Source organism: Notolabrus celidotus, chromosome 6 (genome assembly GCF_009762535.1).
Source record: "Notolabrus celidotus isolate fNotCel1 chromosome 6, fNotCel1.pri, whole genome shotgun sequence".
NCBI classification, from domain to species: Eukaryota; Metazoa; Chordata; class Actinopteri; order Labriformes; family Labridae; genus Notolabrus; species Notolabrus celidotus.
The window spans coordinates 38,373,287-38,397,909 of NC_048277.1; the positions used below are offsets into that span (position 1 = coordinate 38,373,287).

The 24,623-nt window shown below is 44.5% G+C and overlaps 1 protein-coding gene across 1 annotated transcript in view; it reads left to right on the forward strand.

Moving 5' to 3' along the window:
* Window positions 1-24,623, forward strand: part of cacna2d4b (calcium channel, voltage-dependent, alpha 2/delta subunit 4b) — a 117,472-nt gene that overhangs the window by 30,035 nt on the left and 62,814 nt on the right. The window contains exons 2-8 of the mRNA XM_034685194.1: window positions 6,965-7,080; window positions 11,788-11,904; window positions 17,439-17,498; window positions 19,213-19,375; window positions 19,460-19,591; window positions 19,685-19,745; window positions 23,852-24,002. Coding sequence (XP_034541085.1) covers window positions 6,965-7,080; window positions 11,788-11,904; window positions 17,439-17,498; window positions 19,213-19,375; window positions 19,460-19,591; window positions 19,685-19,745; window positions 23,852-24,002 — 800 coding nt within the window. The remainder of the gene's footprint in view (window positions 1-6,964; window positions 7,081-11,787; window positions 11,905-17,438; window positions 17,499-19,212; window positions 19,376-19,459; window positions 19,592-19,684; window positions 19,746-23,851; window positions 24,003-24,623) is intronic.

A 24,623-nucleotide genomic window follows, 5' to 3' on the forward strand; every position in this document is an offset into this window, starting at 1 on the left:
AACCTGCAAGAACTTGGGAACACCTGGAAGAACCTTGAAGAACCTGGAGAACTTCTCTCTGTCACATTTTCATCTTGAAGTCGTCCTCTTTCTTTCTTTCTTGCACCAAACCTTCTCTCTCTTCTTCATGAGTTTGTTTGCACGACTTTAAACCTTCTGGAAGTTTCCTTAAAGAGGATGAGGAGCTAAAAAAAAACCCAGAGGTGGAGAGAAGATGCCTGCAGCAGGACGGGTTTACCAGGACCTGAAGAGGATCACTCAGGATCTCACCGCTCTGCCTGGTAGCCTCGGCTGTCCTAAGCCAACATGAGGAAACCTTTCCCCACAAACTCTTTATGATCCTCTCAAACTGTCAGAGCTGACCCCCGTTCCTTTGACGGCCTCTGAGATTTTACACTTTGGGAAATGTTTGGGTGCAGGACCCCGGGAGTGCGGACCCTCTTTGGGATTCTGGGATTTCTCCTCTTGTGGATTACAGCTCAAGCTCAGATGAAGATCCCACCGGAGACGTAAGTATCTCTGCTCCACCTGCTGCGAGGAACACTTACCACATGAGCTGGTGAACTGATTTAACCCCCTTAATGTGCAGGTGTCACCTCATGCCGTGTGAAGTGGGCTAAGGTGGATGGCGTTCTTTTAATCAAAGACACACAGAGGTCTCCTTCCTTGGACCTCTCCTGGCCGAGCTGTAGTTTAGGAGATGCTCTGATGTGTGAATGTGTGAGTGTCAGACCTCCCAGCATGCACTGTGCCTTCACGGTCCTGAGGGAGTACATTTGTGTCTGCTCAGCCTGAGTCGTAAATAGAAACAGGAGAGCACAGATTTCAGGCGGTCCTGAGGGATCAGCTGACACATTATTCCATGTGCCGACATAACTCCAGTTTAACCCTTCAACCTCAGCAAGTTTAACCCACTTTACATCCTGAGACCCACAGACTCTTCTACTACAGAGCCATGCTGAATGTGGTCTTGTTGAAATCTGTAAGGTCTTCTTGAAGACCTCATGGTCTGGATGGCAGCATGTGTTGCTCCTAAACCTGTATATATTGTTCAGCATTAATGGAGCCTTCACAGATGTGGAAGCTACCAATGCCCTGGACTCTGATGATCCACATACCATCAGGGACGCTGGCTTTGACCTGTGAGCTGATAACAAGCCGGGTGGTCCCTCTCCTCTTTAGAGTGGAGGACACAGAGTCCAGGATTTCATCAGACCACAGGACAGTTTTCAACTTCCCCTCAGTCCATCTTAAACGGGCTCAGGTCCAGAGAAGTCTCTGTGGTTCTGGATCAGGTTTATATATGGTTTCCCCTTAGCATGGTTCAGTTTGAACCTGCATTTTTGGATGCAGTGACTTCCACTACAGGGTCATGTCTGTTTTTAATGCAGTGACTTCCACTACAGAGTCATGTCTGTGTTTAATGCAGTGACTTCCACTACAGAGTCATGTCTGTGTTTAATGCAGTGACTTCCACTACAGGGTCATGTCTGTGTTTAATGCAGTGACTTCCACTACAGAGTCATGTCTGTTTTTAATGCAGTGACTACACTACAGAGTCATGTCTGTTTTTAATGCAGTGACTACACTACAGAGTCATGTCTGTGTTTAATGCAGTGACTTCCACTACAGAGTCATGTCTGTATTTAATGCAGTGACTTCCACTACAGAGTCATGTCTGTTTGTAATGCAGTGACTTCCACTACAGAGTCATGTCTGTGTTTAATGCAGTGACTTCCATTACAGAGTCATGTCTGTGTTTAATGCAGTGACTTCCACTACAGAGTCATGTCTGTGTTTAATACAGTGACTTCCACTACAGAGTCATGTCTTTGTTTAATGCAGTGACTTCCACTACAGAGTCATGTCTGTGTTTAATACAGTGACTTCCACTACAGAGTCATGTCTGTGTTTAATACAGTGACTTCCACTACAGAGTCATGTCTGTGTTTAATGCAGTGACTTCCACTACAGAGTCATGTCTGTGTTTAATACAGTGACTTCCACTACAGAGTCATGTCTGTTCTTAATGCAGTGACTTCCACTACAGAGTCATGTCTGTGTTTAATGCAGTGACTTCCACTACAGAGTCTGCGGTGCATCTGTATCTCTCTGCAGCTGCACAGAGGACTTACTCTCCCTCCTCCATCACCATCTGTGTGACTGACAGCTCGCCTGGCCTTCAGCCAACAACCACGCCCTGTTAGCCCGGTCACCTTCTACTCTGACCCACATTCACATCCACACAGGCCCTAAACAGAGACCGCAATGTAACCTGGGTACCAAAAAAAGAAAGAAAACCAGTTCTGACTTAAATCCTACAGTTCTGGTCCTGCTGGAGGTTTCTGCCTGTTAAAGGAAGTTTGTCCTTGCCACTGTAACTTGCTAAATGCTGCAAAGTGCTCTGCTCATGGTGGATTAAGATGAGATCAGACTGAGTCCTGTCTGGAAGATGGGACTGGATCTGATCCGGTCTTGATGTTGGGTCTTTGCTAATAATAGAACACAGAGGACGGTCTACGGTGGTTAAAGAGCGACCCTTAAGTGAAGACTTTCTCAAAATGTGTCGAGCAGATGTTCTTTTTTTTTAACCTTGATGAAATGCTCTTGCCAATTTTCTCCAAGTAGTAAGCTCTGTCCATCAATCAATCAATCAATCAATCAATCAATCAATCTTTATTAGTACAGCGCCAAATCACAACAAATGTTATCCCCAGACTCTTTTACAAACAGAGCAGGTCTAGACCACTCTATGCCAAATTATGAACAGAGACCCAACACCAAGACCAGATCAGACTCAGTCTGACCCCACCTTAATCCACCATGAGCATTACACCTCACAGTATTTAGCAAGTTACAGCAGAGAGGACAAACTTCCTTTAACAGGCAGAAACCTCCAGCAGGACCAGACTCATGTTAGACACACATCTGCTGAGACCGTGTTGGAGAGAGGGATAGAGGGAGATGAAGAGAGAGAGAGAGAGAGAGAGATGATAGTGATGAGACGAGTAGTAGAAGCTGTTGCAGGAGGAGGTCTACGGCAGCTCAGAGGAACCTACGGGACAAGGGAGCTCAGGGACTCCTGGATACCTGTCGCCTGACAAAGACAAGCAGGTGGAATCTTTGTGATATTTGAGGCATTGAGATCCTTCTTTTCATCTTTAAGTAACTGCTGTTGAAATTCTCTGATCTGATGAAGAAAATCCTCCAGACACAAGACTTCACCACTTGCTCAGATTCCTTTTCACGTCCACGCCGGCTCCTCTGACCTCTCGGAGTCAGTTTATTGCATAACTCTACGTCTCTCTCTCTCGCCCGCTGACTGTTCGACCTTCTTTCTGCTGGTTGTAACTCACAGATTTAGACGATGGAGGCCGTGTTTTCTATCTTTGTGTTCAGGTTATCGACAGATTTAGTCGACAGATTAGCCTCATCACGGAGGACCGGCTGATTAGATTTGGAGGTGATCTTGATTGAGGATTAAATTTGGGCTTTTTTAGTGGGACTCTGGTGACAGATGGAAAACAAAACAGGTGTGAAGTTGTTAAAAGATGATTCATATCTAGCGTAAAACTCAGAAGGGAGAGAGATACCTGCGTGCCTGCTCACAGACGGTTTAGAGAAGTTGGAGTCAGCCTGAGATGTGACATGCAGTGACGTATGATCTGAGTGTGTTTCTGTGTTTCTGTGTTTCTGTGTGAGTGAGATATGATGTGTAAAGCTTCTCTCTGTGCTGTTGAGCTCCTTTGTTAAGAGCCTGAGCAGAGATGGAGGACTTAAAAGTAAATCTGTGGGGAACCGACGGCCACACGCAAGGATTTAAGAAGGATTGTTGTTCCAGCGTGAGCCGCAGTTTGAGGGACTGACAGAAGAACAGTTTCAGAAATCAATCAATAAATGACTTGAGTGAAGACGAGCAGTTATAGGTCGTACTTGGTGTTACATCATTTAGAGGGATCCCACATGAATCCAGTGCAAGCATTTGGCTGCAATGCAAGAACAACTTTACTCAATAGGCAGAAAACTTGAGCAGCACCAGACTCGTTGGTGGATTACCTGTTGCTTTAAGTGGTTAGATAAGTCTATGAATGGGTCTGATGATACTGGACCTGCTATTTTGGTTATTGAAAGACACCAAACATGAATCTACCATGGTAACAGTGGCAAAAATTGTCCTTTGAATAAGCAGAAACCTTGGGTAGAACCAGAGTCATTGATGAACAGCCATCTGCTGAGACTACCAGGGCTGAGAACTTAAATAAGGGGAGACAGAAAATAAATTAGACTTGCCATACTGTTTAAAATATAGTTTACAAGCTTGGTACCAGCAGCAACAAATTATCCTTTCAACAGGAAGAATACTTGAGTAAAACCAGACTTATTTGTGGATTGCCATTTGCCTCAACTGGATCGATAGGTCTATGAATGGATGGATGGATTTTGAAAGACCTGACATGGAAGTACTGTCTGCAAACATTTGGCAAAACTGGCAAAAATCTTCAATCTAACAGGCAGAATCCTTGAGCAGAACCAGAGTAACCGGTATAAGTTGTTTGCTGAGACTACCAGGGCTGAGAGCATGGAGAAGGGAAGACAGGAAAGAACTCAGATCTGGTTTATTTTTTTAGATAGTTTACAAGCTTTTACTATCACTAAAAAATCCTTTCAGTAGGCAGAAAACTTGAGAACAACCAGACTAATTTGTGAATTGCCATTTGCCACAACTGGATCGATAGGTCTATCAATGAATGGATGGATGGATTTTAAAAGATGTGACGTGACTCTACCGTCAGCAAACACTTGGCAAAAGTGGGGAAAAAAATCTTCCTTCTAACAGGCAGAATCCTTGAGCAGAACCAGAGTAACTGGTATAAGTTGTCTGCTGGGACTACCAGGGCTGAGAACATGGATAAGGGGAGAAAGAAAATAAATTAGATCTAGCATAATTTTTTTAGATAGTTTACAAGCTTGGTACCAACACCAAAAAATCCTGTCAGTAGGCAGAAACCTTGAGTACAACCAGACTCATTTGTGAATTGCCATTTGCTTCAACTGGTTCGGTATGTCTATGAATGGATGGATGGATGGATTTTTAAAAGACCTGACATGAATGTACTATCAGCAAACACTTGACAAAAGTGGCAAAGACAACTTAACTCTAACAGGCAGAACCCTTGAGCAGAACCAGAGTATCCAGTAACAGGTGTCTGCTGGGACTACCAGGGCTGAGAACTTGGATAAGGGGCGACAGAAAATAAATTAGATCCGCTGTATTTTTTAAAGATAGTTTACAAGCTTGGTACTAGCACCAAAAAATCCTTTCAACAGGCAGAAAACTTGAATACAACCAGACTAATTGGTGGATTGCCATCTGCCTCAACTGGTTCGATTGGTCAATGAATGGATGGATGGATTTTAAAAGACCTGACATGGAAGTACTATCTGCAAACATTTGGCAAAACTGGCAAAAATCTTCCTTCTAACAGGCAGAATCCTTGAGCAGAACCAGAGTAACTGGTATAAGTTGTCTGCTGGGACTACCAGGGCTGAGAACTTGGATAAGGGGCGACAGAAAATAAATTAGATCTAGCATATTTTTTTAGATAGTTTACAAGCTTGGTACCAACACCAAAAAATCCTTTCAGTAGGCAGAAACCTTGAGTAAAACCAGACTAATTTGTGAATTGCCATCTGCCTCAACTGGTTCGATTGGTCAATGAATGAACAGTCAGCAAACACTTGGCAAAAGTGGCAAAAAACATACCTTCTAACAGGCAGAACCCCTGAGCAGAACCAGAGTAACTGGTAACAGCTGTCTGCTGAGACGGCCAGGAAATAAATGATGGGCCATACTGTTTATAATAAATAATGTGCACGTGAGCTGGCACCAGTAGCAATAAAAATGTTTTTATCAACAGGCAGAAACCTTGAGTAAAACCAGACTCATGTATGGATTGCCATCTGCCTCAACTTGTTTGATAGGTCAATGAATGAATGGATGGATTTTAAAAGACTGGACAATAATCTTCTGTGAGCAAACACTTGGCAAACGAGGCTAAACAATTTCCTTCAAACAGGCAGAGACCTCGAGCAGATCCAGACTCATTGGTGTTCAGCCATCTGCCTTGAAGAGATGTAAAACTTGGATACAGCTGCAACAGAACAGACGAGACATGGGCCATACTCTTTGTGAGCCGGCACCAGCAGCAAGGAAGAAGTCCTTTTAACAGGCAGAGACCTCGAGCACAACCAGACTCATTGGTGACAAGCTATCTACCTCGACCTGAAGGGGGGAGTTATTGAGAAAATGACATCCTCGGTGCACATCAGTCTGTGTGTTTGTGTGTTTGTGTGTTTGTGTGTTCGTGTGTTTGTGTGTTTGTGTGTTTGGGTTGTAATTTGAGCTGAGCAGACACCTGCGGCTCTCTGCTGTGACCCACATCAGGAACAGATTATCTAAATCTCTTCATCACTGTCATATTTAACAGCCTTTCTGTTTATAATTTTACAGCCTCAGCACATCGCCATAACAACGACACACTGACGAATTCAAAGTATCGCACAAACACCGATATCTGCAGTTACAGCAAATCAAGTTCATGCTGGATTCATTCTGAAACTCAAATAGAGTCAAAGTATGACCTGAAACATACGGGGTAATCCTGGAACAGAGCTGAGCCTGAATCTAACATATGATGTGGTTGGTTGGGGGAGGGGGCCACATGTTTTTGAGGAGGCAGAAATGACCGTAAATCTTCTAATAGAAGCCTGTCCCAATTAGAGGCAGGGTCTCTTTTAGAAGCCGGGTGTTGCTGTACGTTCAGAACTCACCTTTTCAACACCTCAGTGATTCTTTATGTTTGTTTGCATCCATCTTCTTCTTTGTTTGTCTGAATGTGTCTGCACTCGGATTGGCCCTGGTGGAAGTCAGGTTACCAGAGCACAACATTTTTGTTATCTGCAGTGATTCATTGTGTTTGTGTGCGTCTGTGTTTCAGGGTGCAGCAGTGGGCGTCTGTGATGTCGGTTCAGCTACGAGAGATCAGCACCAAATACTCCGGCTCTCTTCTGCTGCAGAAGGTAAACTCAACTTTATATTTATAAACCACCTTTCACACATTTGAGCATGCAGCCAAAAGAACTTCACTAAAGAACAGAGAGACAGGGAATAACAGAAATAGATAAAATGGTCTTTTAGCCCCCAGAACTATTTTACCTGGAACTAAAAGGTTCCTGGTCCCCCATTGTTGTCTGTGTTTCAACCGCGGGCTGAAGTCCTGGGTAGATTGTGTAAATCAGGCCAGTGACGTATGGAGGAAAAAGAAAAGTAAATGCACTACACTACCAGACCAGTAGAGGGCAGTAACACAAAGAGGAATGCCATTCATCACAGATGACACCATAGAAGCAGACGGACAGGCAGGTATCATTATGAGCAACACAACAGTTAGCCTGTTAGCATGAAGAGACTCAGCTGGCGCTGTTTTAGATGGTGCTATATTTCATCACAGATGGAAAAAAAATGACTGTGAATGGTTTTTGGAAAAAATTGAAAAAAAAAAATTTGAGACATTTTTGAAAAAAAAAATTTGAAAAAAAAAATTGAAAAGAAAAAAATTAAAAAAAAAGACATTTTGAAAAAAAAAGATTAAATTTTTTTTTTTTTTTTTTTTAAAGACATTTTGAATAAAAAATTGAAAAAAAAAAATTTGAAAAAAAAAAAATGACAAAAAAAAATTGACAAAAAAGTTGACCCGGAGCCTGTTTTAGATGGTGCTATATTTCATCACAGATGGATTCACTGAATCAACACGTGAGAGGAGATAAGCGCGAGTAGCAAAGACGTTTCAACACGGCTTTAAAATCCTTTTGAACTCAAAAAGCCGTGATCGCAGAGATCGTCCGGTGTTTTGGTTTAAACGGCTACCCTGTTAACTGGAGACTCTCAGCCGGATGCATCCCTCATAAACGTCTTTAGACGATCATTAAATATCTGATGAGGATATTTTGAAATCTTAATAAAAACTAAACTAGTTTGCATTCCCAGGAACTCCCTCTGTGTTTCAACAGCTGTGTAAACTCCACAAACACTGACACGTTCAGCTGAAGGGCTCCAGTTTACAGGGTCACTTTTAAAACCAGAACACCGGGAGGAGAGACGCATTCACGGTGGGCTGAGAGAAGACTACTGTTACAAGCTGCTAAATCAAGAGAATCACAGCTTCTTCTTTTGAAAAGTACACACACATACAAAAAAGATAGAACAAATAAAAACTAATGAAAGAAAGAGAAATCAAGAGAATCACAGATGGAAAAAACAATGACTGTGAATGGTTTTTGGAAAAAATTGACAAAAAAAATTGACAAAAAAAAATTTTTGACAAAAAAAAATCGAAAAAAAAATTTTGACAGAAGAAAATTTGAAAAAAAAGAAAAGTGACCAAAAAAAATTTTGGATTTTTTTTTTTTGAAAATTTTAAATTTTGAAGAAAAAAAATTTCTTTTTGAAAAAAGTTGGCAAAAAAAAAATGAAAACAAAATTTGGCAAAAAAGTTGACTCAAAGAATCCCAGCTTCTTCTTTTGAAAAGTACACACACATACAAAAAAGATAGAACAAATAAAAACTAATGAAAGAAAGAGAAATCAAGAGAATCACAGATGTGTGTGATGTTATTGTGGACGGAGGGAGGAATAAAAACACTGAGGTTAATCTACCAATCAGACACGTTAAGCATTGCAGGCCCCGCCCCCTGAAAGTCCTGGAACCTTTGAAAAGTAGGGGCTTTTTAGGGGGGAGATTATCTACCCCTGAACTAAATTTAGACCCTGGGTCCACTGGTCCAAACGCATGTAGTTCAGGGGTAAAGTTCCTCCAGGGGTAAAAGAGAACATCGTCAGCATAAAGAGTGATATTTTGGTGCATATTTTTGGGTGACTCATTTTTGTTTTTGCTTTAAATGCTTCAAACTTCCTAAATCATCAGAAGGACTTCAGCTCTAACGGTCATCTTTTGAGATACATTTACAACAGAGCGTGAGTCTGTGTGTGAGAGCTCTAGTCTTTCCTGTAATATGTTTACTAGGCACACACACACACACACACACACACACACACACACGCAGGGATCATGGTAATGCCCAGATTGAGGACCCAGCCCTCTTAAACGGCGTCAGGATTTGAGGCTTTTCTGATTTTAGACATTCATCCATTTATCTGTCCGGTTTAGATTTATTAAAAGCCGTCTGCTGTCAAACACAAAACCACGACGTGTGTCCGACCGGACGACCAGGACAGCTCTCTGTCAGGGAGTTTGAACAGCTGACGGGGTGACTGTTAACTCTTCAGCCTTCTTATCTCGGCCTGACTTAGCTGTGGTTTGATTTGATTACAGGTAGTCCTCCAGATAGAGAACACTTTGACATGTCGGTCAGAAACATGTTAAAGAATAGAACGAGCGTCCTTTTGGACGTAATCTAAAACAAGACGACGATGACAAAAGCTGCTGATCGGCACTTCAGATGCTCGACCTTCATCTTTTTCAATAGAGCTTCCTGTACTCACTGATATTACTAAACCACATGAGTTACTGTGTTCTACTGTAGAGTCTGAGACAGGTATTTAGAGTTAAAGACAAGAAAACCTGCAGAAACACATCTAACTCTACGATCTGTGAGCTGAATATTTGGATAAAGGATCAGACTTTAACGCCCAAATACACGAGGAGCATCTCCTTAAATAGAAGAGCTGAGGGAAAAGGAACACTAAAGTAAACTACTCCTCATTCTTAAAAAGCTGCACCTCTCTAAAACCAGACCAGCCCGTTGAGGTCTGAGTGAATTTAGAGGGATCCCACATGAATCCAGCACAAGCATTTGGCAGCAGTGGCGAGAAAAAGTTTACTCAATAGGCAGAAAACTCAAGCAGAACCGGACTTGTTGGTGGATTATCATCTGCTTTAACTGGTTAGATAAGTCTCAGAATGGGTCTGGGGATACTTAACTACAAAGAGTTGGTCTGGACCTGTTGTTGTGGTTATTTAAAGAGACCAAACACAAATCTACCATGGCAACAGTGTCAAAAAATGTCAGTCTAACAGGCAGAAACCTTGGGTAGAACCAGAGTCATTGATGAACAGCCATCTGCTGAGACTACCAGGGCTGAGAACTTAAATAAGGGAAGACAGAAAAGAAATTAGATCTGCTATACGGTTTAAAATGTAGTTTACAAGCATGGCACCAGCAACAACAAATTACCCTTCCAACAGGCAGAACCCCATGAGTAAAACCAGACTCATTTGTGGATTGCAATCTGCCCCAACTGGTTCGATAGGTCATGATTGAACCCATCAATGGATTTTAAAAGACCTGACATGAATCTACTGTTAGCAAACACTTGGCAAAACTGGCTAAAAAAAATTGTCCGTCTAACAGGTAGAACCCTTGAGCAGAACCAGAGTAACCAGTAACAGTTGTTTGCTGAGACTACCAGGGCTGAGAACTTAAACAAGGGAAGACAGAAAAGAAATTAGATCTGCCGTATTTTTTAAGATAGCACCAAAACACATCTAACTCTACAACCTGTCAGCTGAATATTTGTCTGAAGGCTGGGGTCTGTCCTGATTCGTTCATAAAACTCCTTCAAATGTTCACAACCGCTGCTTCACAGGTACGCTCACTACATCTGGATTACTAGACTCATAAGTCATGCCGAACGCCAGTCAGTTCAGTTCACTGTTCACCAAAATATAAGCACATTGATGGAATGTGTTCATTTTAGTTTAGGAGCACTTGATTTGGTGACCACTAGTTTGCTATGGGTGGAGCATGCATTCAATATCGTCAATATAGACGCCAATTTTGTTCATTTCACAACAGGAAGCTAAAATCATGATCAGGATTACTACTTATTCAGCTCTGGTTTCTCATTTGGGCACCTTAGAGTCTATTGCATTAGTTTAGACCCTGAACCCTGCAGCCAATCAGACTCAAGGATTCACCTAAACCATGTACAACTCTTAATAATTACAAAAAGTCACATCAAAGTTCTTAAAGCTTCAAAACATCTCCTCAGAAACTAACCCTGAGTCCAGTAGAGAGTCAGACCTTGAGTTACCGTCGGTATTATAATCTTAAAACACGACTGTTCCTCAACAAACACAAGATTCCTGAAGCTGTGAAAACCTCCTGAGTGACTCTGAAGACATGGCTCCAAATGTGTGGCTCATCAGTAAGTGGGTTGCTTGGTCTAAGTGGAATTAGAGAAAGACTTAATCGATTGAATCAGAGTAAATGACCGCACTGGGCCGTCCCTCCTCGACCTCAGCCGGCTCATCCAGCTCCTGATTCTTGATCCAGAGAAAGTGACCCCATTACCTCGAAACAGAAACAGAACCAAATCACAGGGACTAACTTTAATCCCAGAGCCATTCCCCGAAACTGAAACATCCACCCAAAACAAACCAATCTGCCAACAGTCAGGTCGGTTTCACCGTCTCACCCGAGTCCCGCAGAGCAGCTTCACTCTGGCTTCCTTCAGCGGTCTGAACCTGGACCAGGAACTGATGTTCTCGCTCTTCATGCAGATATCCATGTTGATGTAGATCTGTAAACAAAGATTGAATGGTTTATTTACATGGTGATGGAGTGGCGACCTGTCCAAGATGTAACTCCCTTCTCAGCCGCTGACAGCTACTGTGACTGGAAAGCTTTCTTCTCCTGGGATTGATGAAACCTCTTCATTGTGAACTTTAAAGATAACAACTTGAAATGTTTTCTGTCTCCTCTCAGAAACTGAAGGATGTGGAGCCGATCGTTAAAATCGTGGAGCTGAACGGAGACGACTTGGTGAAGGATTACTCGGATGAAATCGAGCGGATGTTGGGGAGCAAGATGAAGTCGGTGAAGGTGAGGATGAAGATACTGATTGAACTATTCTTAGTACTTAGGACCTGATTCATGAAAGGACTGTGCAGCTTTTGCAGCCACTAAACTGTGCAAATGAGACAAAAACAAGGCCTTATTCAGAAAGCACAAACAAAGGGTTAAATGCACCACAAACTGCACTACAGCGCAAATAGCATGTCTGTGCACCAGTGCTGTTTTCATGTATTCCAATTAGGGGTTTGAATTGATAAGATTTTATCAATGTCAATGTCATTGTGGATTCTGCTTATCAATCCAATTCCTTATCAATTCTCCTAACGATTCCTGAGGGGAAAAAAGTAGTTCTACAAAGTCTTCTATATTTTCCAAAATGATGTCTGCACAAGACTGAACATGAACATATTCAACCTGAACATACTGAACAATAGGTTGACCTCATTCCCGGCCGCTTGAGTCCAGACGTGGCCCCTGGAGCCTAGAGGAAAAGACTTTGAATTTGGAGAGGCAAAACGCTTTTCCTCCAGGGGTCATGCAGAGGTATTTTACCCGCTCTCGGTGCCTCATTTTCGGCCGTGAGAGTCCAGACGTGCCCCCCAGAGCCTGGAGGCAAAACGCTTTTCCTCCACGGGTCATGCAGAGGTATTTTACCCGCTCTAGGTGCCTCATTTTCGGCCCTGTGAGTCCAGACGTGCCCCCCAGAGCCTGGAGGCAAAACGCTTTTCCTCCAGGGGTCATCGCAGAGGTATTTTACCCGCTCTTGGTGCCTCATTTTTGGCCGTGAGAGTCCGGACGTGCCCCCCAGAGCCTGGAGGCAAAACGCTTTTCCTCCAGGGGTCATGCAGAGGTATTTTACCCGCTCTAGGTGCCTCATTTTCGGCCGTGTGAGTCCAGACGTGCCTCCCAGAGCCTGGAGGCAAAACGCTTTTCCTCCACGGGTCATGCAGAGGTATTTTACCCGCTCTTGGTGCCTCATTTTCGGCCGTGAGAGTCCAGACGTGCCCCCCAGAGCCTGGAGGCAAAACGCTTTTCCTCCAGGGGTCATCGCAGAGGTATTTTACACGCTCTTGGTGCCTCATTTTCGGCCGTGAGAGTCCAGACGTGCCCCCCAGAGCCTGGAGGCAAAACGCTTTTCCTCCAGGGGTCATGCAGAGGTATTTTACCCGCTCTTGGTGTCTCATTTTTGGCCGTGTGAGTCCGGACATGCCCCGGACGTCCTGGAGCCTAGAGGATATGACTTTGAATTTGGAGAGGGAAAAAACGCTTTTCCTCCAGGGGTCATCGCAGAGGTATTTTACCCGCTCTTGGTGCCTCATTTTCGGCCGTGAGAGTCCAGACGTGCCCCCCAGAGCCTGGAGGCAAAACGCTTTTCCTCCAGGGGTCATGCAGAGGTATTTTACCTGCTCTAGGTGCCTCATTTTCAGCCGTGTGAGTCTAGACGTGCCCCCCAGAGCCTGGAGGCAAAACGCTTTTCCTCCAGGGGTCATGCAGAGGTATTTTACCCGCTCTAGGTGCCTCATTTTCGGCCGTGTGAGTCCAGACGTGCCCCCCAGAGCCTGGAGGCAAAACGCTTTTCCTCCAGGGGTCATGCAGAGGTATTTTACCCGCTCTCGGTGCCTCATTTTTGGCCGTGTGAGTCCGGACATGCCCCGGATGTCCTGGAGCCTAGAGGAAATGACTTTGAATTTGGAGAGGAAAAACGCTTTTCCTTCAGGGGTCATCGCGAATGTATCTTATCAGCTCTTGTGCCTCAATTTCGGCCGTGTGAGTCCTGACGTGGCCCCCAGAGCCTGGAGGCAAAACGCTTTTCCTCCAGGGGTCATGCAGAGGTATTTTACCCGCTCTTGGTGTCTCATTTTTGGCCGTGTGAGTCCGGACATGCCCCGGACGTCCTGGAGCCTAGAGGATATGACTTTGAATTTGGAGAGGGAAAAAACGCTTTTCCTCCAGGGGTCATCGCAGAGGTATTTTACCCGCTCTTGGTGCCTCATTTTCGGCCGTGTGAGTCCAGACGTGCCCCCCAGAGCCTGGAGGCAAAACGCTTTTCCTCCAGGGGTCATGCAGAGGTATTTTACCTGCTCTAGGTGCCTCATTTTCAGCCGTGTGAGTCTAGACGTGCCCCCCAGAGCCTGGAGGCAAAACGCTTTTCCTCCAGGGGTCATGCAGAGGTATTTTACCTGCTCTAGGTGCCTCATTTTTAGCCGTGTGAGTCTAGACGTGCCTCCCAGAGCCTGGAGGCAAAACGCTTTTCCTCCAGGGGTCATGCAGAGGTATTTCACCCGATCTCGGTGCCTCATTTTCGGCCGTGTGAGTCCGGACGTGCCCCCCAGAGCCTGGAGGCAAAACGCTTTTCCTCCAGGGGTCATGCAGAGGTATTTTACCCGCTCTAGGTGCCTCATTTTCGGCCGTGTGAGTCCAGACGGGCCCCCCAGAGCCTGGAGGCAAAACGCTTTTCCTCCAGGGGTCATTGGGAGGTATTTTACACGCTCTCGGTGCCTCATTTTCGGCCGTGAGAGTCCGGACGTGCCCCCCAGAGCCTGGAGGCAAAACGCTTTTCCTCCAGGGGTCATGCAGAGGTATTTTACCCGCTCTAGGTGCCTCATTTTTGGCCGTGTGAGTCCGGACATGCCCCGGACGTCCTGGAGCCTAGAGGAAATGACTTTGAATTTGGAGAGGAAAAACGCTTTTCCTTCAGGGGTCATCGCGGATGTATCTTACCCGCTCTTGGTGCCTCATATTCGGCCATGTGAGTCCAGACGTGCCTTCCAGAGCCTGGAGGCAAAACGCTTTTCCTCCAGGGGTCATGCAGAGGTATTTTACCCGCTCTAGGTGCCTCATTTTCGGCAGTGTGAGTCCAGACGTGCCCCCCAGAGCCTGGAGGCAAAACGCTTTTCCTCCAGGGGTCATGCAGAGGTATTTTACCCGCTCTAGGTGCCTCATTTTCGGCCGTGTGAGTCCAGACGTGCCCCCCAGAGCCTGGAGGCAAAACGCTTTTCCTCCAGGGGTCATGCAGAGGTATTTTACCCGCTCTCGGTGCCTCATTTTTGGCCGTGTGAGTCCGGACATGCCCCGGATGTCCGGGAGCCTAGAGGAAATGACTTTGAATTTGGAGAGGAAAAACGCTTTTCCTTCAGGGGTCATCGCGAATGTATCTTATCAGCTCTTGTGCCTCAATTTCGGCCGTGTGAGTCCGGACGTGGCCCCCAGAGCCTGGAGGCAAAACGCTTTTCCTCCAGGGGTCATGCAGAGGTATTTTACCCGCTCTTGGTGTCTCATTTTTGGCCGTGTGAGTCCGGACATGCCCCGGACGTCCTGGAGCCTAGAGGATATGACTTTGAATTTGGAGAGGGAAAAAACGCTTTTCCTCCAGGGGTCATCGCAGAGGTATTTTACCCGCTCTTGGTGCCTCATTTTCGGCCGTGAGAGTCCAGACGTGCCCCCCAGAGCCTGGAGGCAAAACGCTTTTCCTCCAGGGGTCATGCAGAGGTATTTTACCTGCTCTAGGTGCCTCATTTTCAGCCGTGTGAGTCTAGACGTGCCCCCCAGAGCCTGGAGGCAAAACGCTTTTCCTCCAGGGGTCATGCAGAGGTATTTTACCTGCTCTAGGTGCCTCATTTTTAGCCGTGTGAGTCTAGACGTGCCTCCCAGAGCCTGGAGGCAAAACGCTTTTCCTCCAGGGGTCATGCTGAGGTATTTCACCCGATCTCGGTGCCTCATTTTCGGCCGTGTGAGTCCGGACGTGCCCCCCAGAGCCTGGAGGCAAAACGCTTTTCCTCCAGGGGTCATGCAGAGGTATTTTACCCGCTCTAGGTGCCTCATTTTCGGCCGTGTGAGTCCAGACGGGCCCCCCAGAGCCTGGAGGCAAAACGCTTTTCCTCCAGGGGTCATTGGGAGGTATTTTACACGCTCTCGGTGCCTCATTTTCGGCCGTGAGAGTCCGGACGTGCCCCCCAGAGCCTGGAGGCAAAACGCTTTTCCTCCAGGGGTCATGCAGAGGTATTTTACCCGCTCTAGGTGCCTCATTTTTGGCCGTGTGAGTCCGGACATGCCCCGGACGTCCTGGAGCCTAGAGGAAATGACTTTGAATTTGGAGAGGAAAAACGCTTTTCCTTCAGGGGTCATCGCGGATGTATCTTACCCGCTCTTGGTGCCTCATATTCGGCCATGTGAGTCCAGACGTGCCTTCCAGAGCCTGGAGGCAAAACGCTTTTCCTCCAGGGGTCATGCAGAGGTATTTTACCCGCTCTAGGTGCCTCATTTTCGGCAGTGTGAGTCCAGACGTGCCCCCCAGAGCCTGGAGGCAAAACGCTTTTCCTCCAGGGGTCATGCAGAGGTATTTTACCCGCTCTAGGTGCCTCATTTTCGGCCGTGTGAGTCCAGACGTGCCCCCCAGAGCCTGGAGGCAAAACGCTTTTCCTCCAGGGGTCATGCAGAGGTATTTTACCCGCTCTCGGTGCCTCATTTTTGGCCGTGTGAGTCCGGACATGCCCCGGATGTCCTGGAGCCTAGAGGAAATGACTTTGAATTTGGAGAGGAAAAACGCTTTTCCTTCAGGGGTCATCGCGAATGTATCTTATCAGCTCTTGTGCCTCAATTTCGGCCGTGTGAGTCCGGACGTGGCCCCCAGAGCCTGGAGGCAAAACGCTTTTCCTCCAGGGGTCATGCAGAGGTATTTTACCCGCTCTAGGTGCCTCATTTTCGGCCGTGTGAGTCCAGACGTGCCCCCCAGAGCCAGGAGGCAAAACGCTTTTCCTCCAGGGGTCATGCAGAGGTATTTTACCCGCTCTAGGTGCCTCATTTTCGGCCGTGTGAGTCCAGACGTGCCCCCCAGAGACTGAAGGCAAAACGCTTTTCCTCCAGGGGTCATCGCAGAGGTATTTTACCCGCTCTTGGTGTCTCATTTTTGGCCGTGTGAGTCCAGACGTGGCACCTGGAGCCTGGAGGAAAATACTTTGATGTTTCCTCGTGGTTGAAGGGAGTTCTGCGTTGCAGATTGCGTGATGTAATGCGACGTACCTTGACGTGACGTCGTGCTGGGAAATGAATCGTTAAGAAGAATCGATAACATTTGAGGTGTAGAAATCCGACGGAATTGATCAATTGGAACCGGTTCTAACCTGGATCCGGTTTTCGATTCCCACCCCTAATTCAAATGCATTCATTTGGGGCGAAATTAGCCTCTAGACAAGGACAGATTTGAGCTCTATCAGGAGTGTAAGGCTCAGAGAGAGAAGTGATGCCGACAGCCTCCTCCACAATTAGACACGAAACAAGAGCAACCTGCACAAAGCACGTTTCTTAAATATTATTAAGGCAGTATGTTTTGTGAATTGGACAAATGTTGTGCTTTTGACGGCCACAGTCCAACACAGAATCCTGATTTGATACTTGAAATGTCTTGGACAATACAGCTGCACATTTCAGACAAATATTACAGTTATTAAAATACGATTTTTCATGTAAATGCTGGGTGATCCAACACTTCTGCCTTATTTTAAAAAAAGCATGTTTTGTTTTAATCCATTGAACCCAGAAGGACTTTTTGTTTTCTGTCTCAGAGGTTAGCTGAGTCTGCAGAAGACGCCGACCTGTACCACGACTACAACGCTTCATTAGAGGTAAACACTCCTGTTCCTCCAGCTGTTCTCTGTCCTTACTGTTCTCCACTCCTGATGAAACCTGAAGCATCCCACAGAGAGTTAACCCCTCAGCTGTAGTTTGTTTGTGTCTGTTTGTTCATATGATGAATGATTTAGCGTTAGCATGTTAGCGCGCTCTGTCTCTGTGGGGTTTTTGTAGATCAGAGGTAACTGCCGGCCAGTCTGCCGTGGTCTCTGCAGCAGATTGAGGTTTTAAAGCCTCGGCTGACACCTGAAATTAGATCAGATCAAACTTCACTGATCCGGTGAGGAAACTGGGTCAACGCCGCGGCCAAGACACTACACAGAGGAACAAAACAAAACAAAGGAGGGGCGGCATTTAGTCCCTGCGCTTATCTCCTGACAGCAAATGTTAAAATGTAGAAATACAGAATTAAATATAATCTTATTCTTAATATTCTCTCTTTCAAACATTTATTTAAAACATCCAGAATTTAACTCTGTAGTTTTATCTTCAATACTTTTCTACTAGCTTTCCCAAAAGTTGATTTTAAATAATGTTAACTGAAATGTAAACTCAATAATCATTAAAGCTCCTGTAAGGAATTTTTAGCAGGTTATGAAACAGACTCAAATTAACACTGATGACGTGTAGTGACCTACAAATGCAAACCAGACCATCAGGGACAATATTTATCATTTCTATAAAGTTATTTTTTATGCTAATAATGTCTGTTAGAGGGTAGGTGTCAGATATAGTAATAATAATAATCATAATATTGTATTTCTTTTTATAGCACCTTTTGATGACAGAATGAACCTTTAACTGTAGAAATTCTAACAATGCAAAAAAACAAATTCAACGCTAAATGTTAAAAAGAATAAACGCACATTGAACAGAATAAAGTGATGAAACAGTAGAGCAATTCATAATTGTTTTTTTGTTTTTTTAAATAAGTAAATAAATAAATCAAGGACAAAAACAAAACATTAGAATAGAAAATGGAAAAATAAATAATAAAACAATAAATAATAAAATAGAATAAAAAATAATTAATAAGTAAGATAAAAATGAATAAATGAAATAAATAAATAAAGGTATTTAATGACAATAAAAAGGTTTTAAGAAGAAGATTACATCACATCAGAGAAAATATAAAAGGATTAATTAAGAACATTGAAAAATATTAATTAAAAAAGGAAATAATAAAACAATAAAAAGTCAAATAGATTATTATTAATAATTTAACTAATTAGTTAAATTATTAATAATTATAAGGTATACAAATAATACATGAAAAATTATAATAATAAAACAGTAAATAATCAAATAATTAAATTCACATTAATTTGTTAAATTAAAAAATAATCAATTAATTAAAATAAGAAATAATGAATAAGCATAATAAATGAAAAATAAATTCTAAAACAATAAATAGTCCAATAAATAAATACAGTCAAATTAATTAGTTAAATATAAAAATGAAAATAGATAAATTGAAATAAAGAGCAGTTAAAAGGAGGAAGTCACATAAAATCATCGGTCTTAAGAAGAAATTTTAAAGATGTCACTAATATGAGTTATCACGTTGTCCACAGGGGGCGCCAAGCCCAACACAATCAGAACGTTCCTCACTGGAGCTTTAAGTAAATAAAGTTAGTCAGATAATTTTGAGTTTTTGGTCATGTATCTTATTTTGAAAGGATTTACTTCTTCCTGTGTTGCGTTTAGTTCGATTACTACAACGCCATGCTGATCAACACGGCAGACGATGACGGGAACACCGTGGAGCTGGGCGGAGACTTTCCTCTGGAGGAGAACGAACACTTCAACAACCTGCTGGTGAACACGCAGCAGAGCAACATCCAGGTCCCCACCAACGTCTACAACAAAGGTCAGAGGTCAACAGAGACGACCTGATGTCTCTCTCTGAACTGGTTCACCTTTTACCCACAATGCCTCTGTGCTCTGTGTGCAGATCCAAACATCCTCAATGCCATCTACAACTCCGAGGCGTTAAACGACGTCTTCATCGGTAACTTCCAGAAGGATCCCACGCTCACCTGGCAGTTCTTCGGCAGCTCCACCGGCTTCTTCAGAATCTACCCCGGTGAGTTCGTACCGGGCGTCGAACGTCCGACACGAATTAAAGGAACGGTTTTGATTTATCGGCGTGTGAAGTGACTCTCTGTGTCTCTTTCAGGTATCAAGTGGACTCCGGATGCAAACGGTGTGGCAGCTTTTGACTGCAGGAACAGAAACTGGTGAGTTCAGATCAAGTCTTAAAAACTGCAGTTCCTCGAGTGTCCACTTGAGGCTGGGTCCAGAAGCACCAAAATCCACATACACACCCATTCAAAAAGGCAGATTTGTTCATATAGCGCCAAATCCCAACAAACATTATCCTCACACTCTTTCCAAACAGAGCAGGTCTAGACCGTACTCTATGTTCCACATCAAGACCGGATCAGATCCAGTCCAATCTTCCAGACAGGACTCAATCTGATCTCAGCTTAATCCACCATGAGCAGAGCACTTTGCAGCATTTAGCAAGTTACAGTGGCAAGGACAAACTTCCTTTAACAGGCAGAAACCTCCAGCAGGACCAGACTCATGTTAGACACACATCTGCTGAGACCGTGTTGGAGAGAGGGATAGAGGGAGATGAAGAGAGAGAGAGAGATGATAGTGGGAGACGGATAGTAGTAGTTGTAGCAGCTGGAGTCTGGACCACGTCCACAGCAGCAGAGATCCAGAGGAACCTACGAGACAAGGGAGCTCAGGGACTCCAGAACCAGGTCTAAGAAAAGAGAGAAGAGAGGGAGACCAGAAGAAAGAAAAAGAGGAGAAGAAATGGTGAAAGAATGACAGAAGGAAAGGATGGGGTGAGAAAAGGATGAAGAAACATGGAAAGAACAAAGAGAGAAAGAAAGAAAGAAAGAAAGAAGGAAGGAAGGAAGGAAGGAAGGAAGGAAGGAAGGAAGGAAGGAAGGAAGGAAGGAAGGAAAGAAAGAAAGAAAGAAAGAAAGGATGAATGACAGAAAGAAAGAAAGAAAGAAAGAAAGAAAGAAAGAAAGAAAGAAAGAAAGAAAGAAAGAATGAAAGAATGAAAGAAAGAAAGAAAGGATGAATAACAGACCCCTAAAAAGGAATCTACAGCAGAGATCCAGAGGAACCTACGAGACAAGGGAGCTCAGGGACTCCAGAAAGGTCTATGGTTAGTAACTTTAATGGGACAGGAAGAGTTAAAGTGAGAGACAGAGAGACAGAAGAGACAGTCTTAAAGCTCTTATAGAATCACTCTAAAAAGGATAGATGTAAAAAATGTGTCAAGCGGTGGTGGAGACCAAAAAAGGAGCAAAAACAACAATGTATTTCCAGCTTCTGGACTGATTCAAGTGGAAAGTCTTGACCTTTTTGGTCTTAAAGCTGTAAAAAATGGCGGTCAGTCAATAGCGGTGAGATGGATAGAACCTACGGGACAAGGGAGAGGGAGGCACATTTAGAGGCACAGCTGACTGTAGCTGTTAGCAAAGCGGCTAAAGGCCTGCCTCAACTCCACGTCTGCCTCTTGTTTGGTCGACCAAAAGTTAAGTTGAGTCAGCGTCTCCAATATGGCGACCGTGAAACCAACGGGTGACGTCACTGAGACTACACCATGTAGTCTGAGGTCCTGACCCTGAATGCTGAGGTGATGGATCACTCCTGTCACTGAACATCTCTTTAGCCTCTCTGTTGGCACTTTGATCCAGAGTGAGTACATTTAGACAAGTAGGTTAAAGTAGAGGTACACAACCACAGTCTGATAATCTGGTTGGCATGCTGAGCCTGTGGCTCTTGGTTACTGTGATTGATTAGGAGGATGGTTTGGTCCTTTTTGTTCACACTTACATCCAGTGTTAGAAGAAAATGAAGGTTTAAGCTTGTTGATGGCGCTCCAGGGGGTTGGCATTGTTGTTTTGAACGCGTTAGCTGGCGATAATAGAAGGGAGGGTAAGTGCTGACATCACTTTCACAGAAAATAAGCCCCGCCTACAGGATATAAATGAAAGTTGATGGGTATTTAAACAATAAGTTGCCAGTGTAGTGTAACCTAACCTTCCTGACACCAAATTGAAACCCCAAATCCAGGTTTTAGTGTCATTTACTCTTTAAAGTTGTCAAAAATCCTCAATACTTCAACACTTTTCAACATCATGCTGTAATCTTTGTTATTTCTGTTTGATAGTAGTGAAAAGTGACAAAGCTTGTAAATAAAACAGATCTCAAGTCAAAGTTTCAACCAAAACCTGCCGTGATCGGACCAACGAGAGAAGCAGTGGACGAATCACAAAGAGAGACAGTAAAGAGAGCAAAGTGTGCAAGCATGCAGGAAGTGTGTCTCTCTGTCTCTCCCCGCCTCAGGCTTGGGATTCCAAGTAGGCACATGAAAGCTAGGGGAGGTGTGCTCTCCCCGCCTCAGGCTTGGGATTCCAAGCAGTTACATGAAAGCAAGGGGAGGTGTGCTCTCCCCGCCTCAGGCTTGGGATTCCAAGCAGTTACATGAAAGAAAGGGGAGGTGTGCTCTCCCCGCCTCAGGCATGGGATTCCAAGCAGTTTCATGAAAGAAAGGGGAGGTGGGCTCTGCTCGCCTCAGGCTTTGGCATTCCACGTAGGCACATGGAAGCAAGGGGAGATGTGCTCTCCCCGCCTCAGGCTTGGGATAACCAGGCAGTTACATGGAAGCAAGGGGAGGTGTGCTCTCCCCGCCTCAGACTTGAGATTCCAAATAAGTACATGAAAGAAAGTGGAGGTGGGCTCTCCTCGCCTCAGGCTTTGGCATTCCACGCAGGCACATGGAAGAAAGGGAAGGTGTGCTCTCCCCGCCTCAGGCTTGGCATTGCTCATAGTCACAAGAAAGACAGGGGAGATGTGGTCTCCCACCTCAGGCTTGGGATTCCAAGTAGGCACATGAAAGCGAGGGGAGGTGTGCTCTCCCCTCCTCAAGCTTTGACATTCCATGTAGGCAGATTTATTCGAGGGAATGTGTGCTCTCCCAGCCTCCAACTTTGGCATTAAACACAGACACATGAAAGAGAGGGAAGATGTGCTCTCCCCACCTCAGGCTTTGGCATTCCTGTGAGGAACTTCTGGGTTGTGTTGATTTTGGCGCCCCCTGTGGATGAAATGTTCTTTGATTACTAACTCCTGTCTCTTTAAACAGTCAGTTTTATCAGTCATGAAGATTTTTTGCAGAGATATGTGGAAAAAAGGCTGAATCAGCAGGACTCAGTTATTCACCTGGTCTGACACCTACCCCCCAACGGTGGTTTCAGACCTTAAAGATGACTCTATATAAACATTCCCTGTTCTTGTTGATGGTTTTGTTTTCTTTTAAAGATGTTAAAGAGACATCAGTGTTCATTTCAGTCAGTTTCGCAACCAGCTAAAAATTCCTTACATAAGCTTTAATTCCACCCCGGTGAAAAGGTCCCGGCTCCTCCTGCTCCTTTGTAGATATTTGTGCTTCTGCTGTAGGAAGTGTGTGTGTGTCTGCTCTGCCCTCCATCACAGCCAGGACAACACTGACTGTTCAAAGCTAAACTGGGTGACAGCGTTTAATTATAGGTCGACTTACTGCACACATCCCCAGCCTGAAAGCTAAGCACAAACGTTACACAACATTTACAGCGTGGGAAGCAGAGACGTCGTCTGAATCAGGATTTATGTTGAGCAGTTTTCACATCTTGACCCTAATGAACAAAGTAAAAGGCGATTCATTCAGCTTCTTTTAACCACAAACTACAACAAAAGTAGAAAATGAAGAATTCCAGTTTTAAAGAGTGTCACCAAGATCTCCCTGAACCTGACGTTTTACTCTAATGAAACAGTTAAAAGGATCTTTCCTCCACTCTCCGTCTCTTTACCCGACAACAGGAGTAAAAACCAAACAAAAACAGTGTCAGTCCGTCTGCTGGATGTGTGTCAGCTGAGCAGCGGCCAGCCAGAGTCCTGATCCCCTGCAAAAGACGATAAGCTGCTCCTTAGCCGGGTCACTGCTGCCCACATGGCACCATATGTGTCTGTTCATGCATTTGTAAATAACACCACAGAGCTGCATATGTCCCTGAACGCATCGTCACGTTGCATCACTGCAGCTGAGCAGGAAAAATGTGAGAAAATGTGACTCAGAGAAACTAATGTGTTGTTGTTTATGTCAACAATGTGGAGAGGGAGGATGATACGGTCTAATCTGATCTCCTCTCGGATGCCCATAGGAGGAGCTCTGAGGGTCTGTGTCTCCTCATAAAACATCACGGATTGGTCCTTTAAATGAAATGAAAGTCAGTCGATAGCTAATCTCAGTGAGTGTCTCCTGTGGTGTGTTCAGGTACATCCAGGCTGCCACGTCCCCCAAAGACATCATCATCATGGTGGACATCAGCGGCAGCATGAAGGGGCTGAAGATGACCATCGCCAAACACACCATCAACACGATCCTGGACACGCTGGGAGAGAACGACTTCGTCAACGTCATCGCTGTGAGGAACACACATCTACACACAAACACACATCTACACACAAACACACATTTACACACAAACACACATTTACACACAGACACACATTTACACACAAACACACATTTACACACAAACACACATTTACACACAAACACACATTTACACACAAACACACATTTACACACAAACACACATTTACACACAGACACACATCTACACACAAACACACATTTACACACAAACACACATCTACACACAGACACACATTTACACACAGACACACATTTACACACAGACACACATCTACACACAAACACACATCTACACACAAACACACATCTACACACAAACACACATTTACACACAGACACACATTTACACACAAACACACATCTACACACAAACACACATCTACACACAAACACACATTTACACACAAACACACATCTACACACAAACACACATCTACACACAAACACATTTACACACAAACACACATTTACACACAACACACATTTACACACAAACACACATCTACACACAAACACACATTTACACACAAACACACATCTACACACAAACACATCTACACACAAACACACATTTACACACAGACACACATTTACACACAAACACACA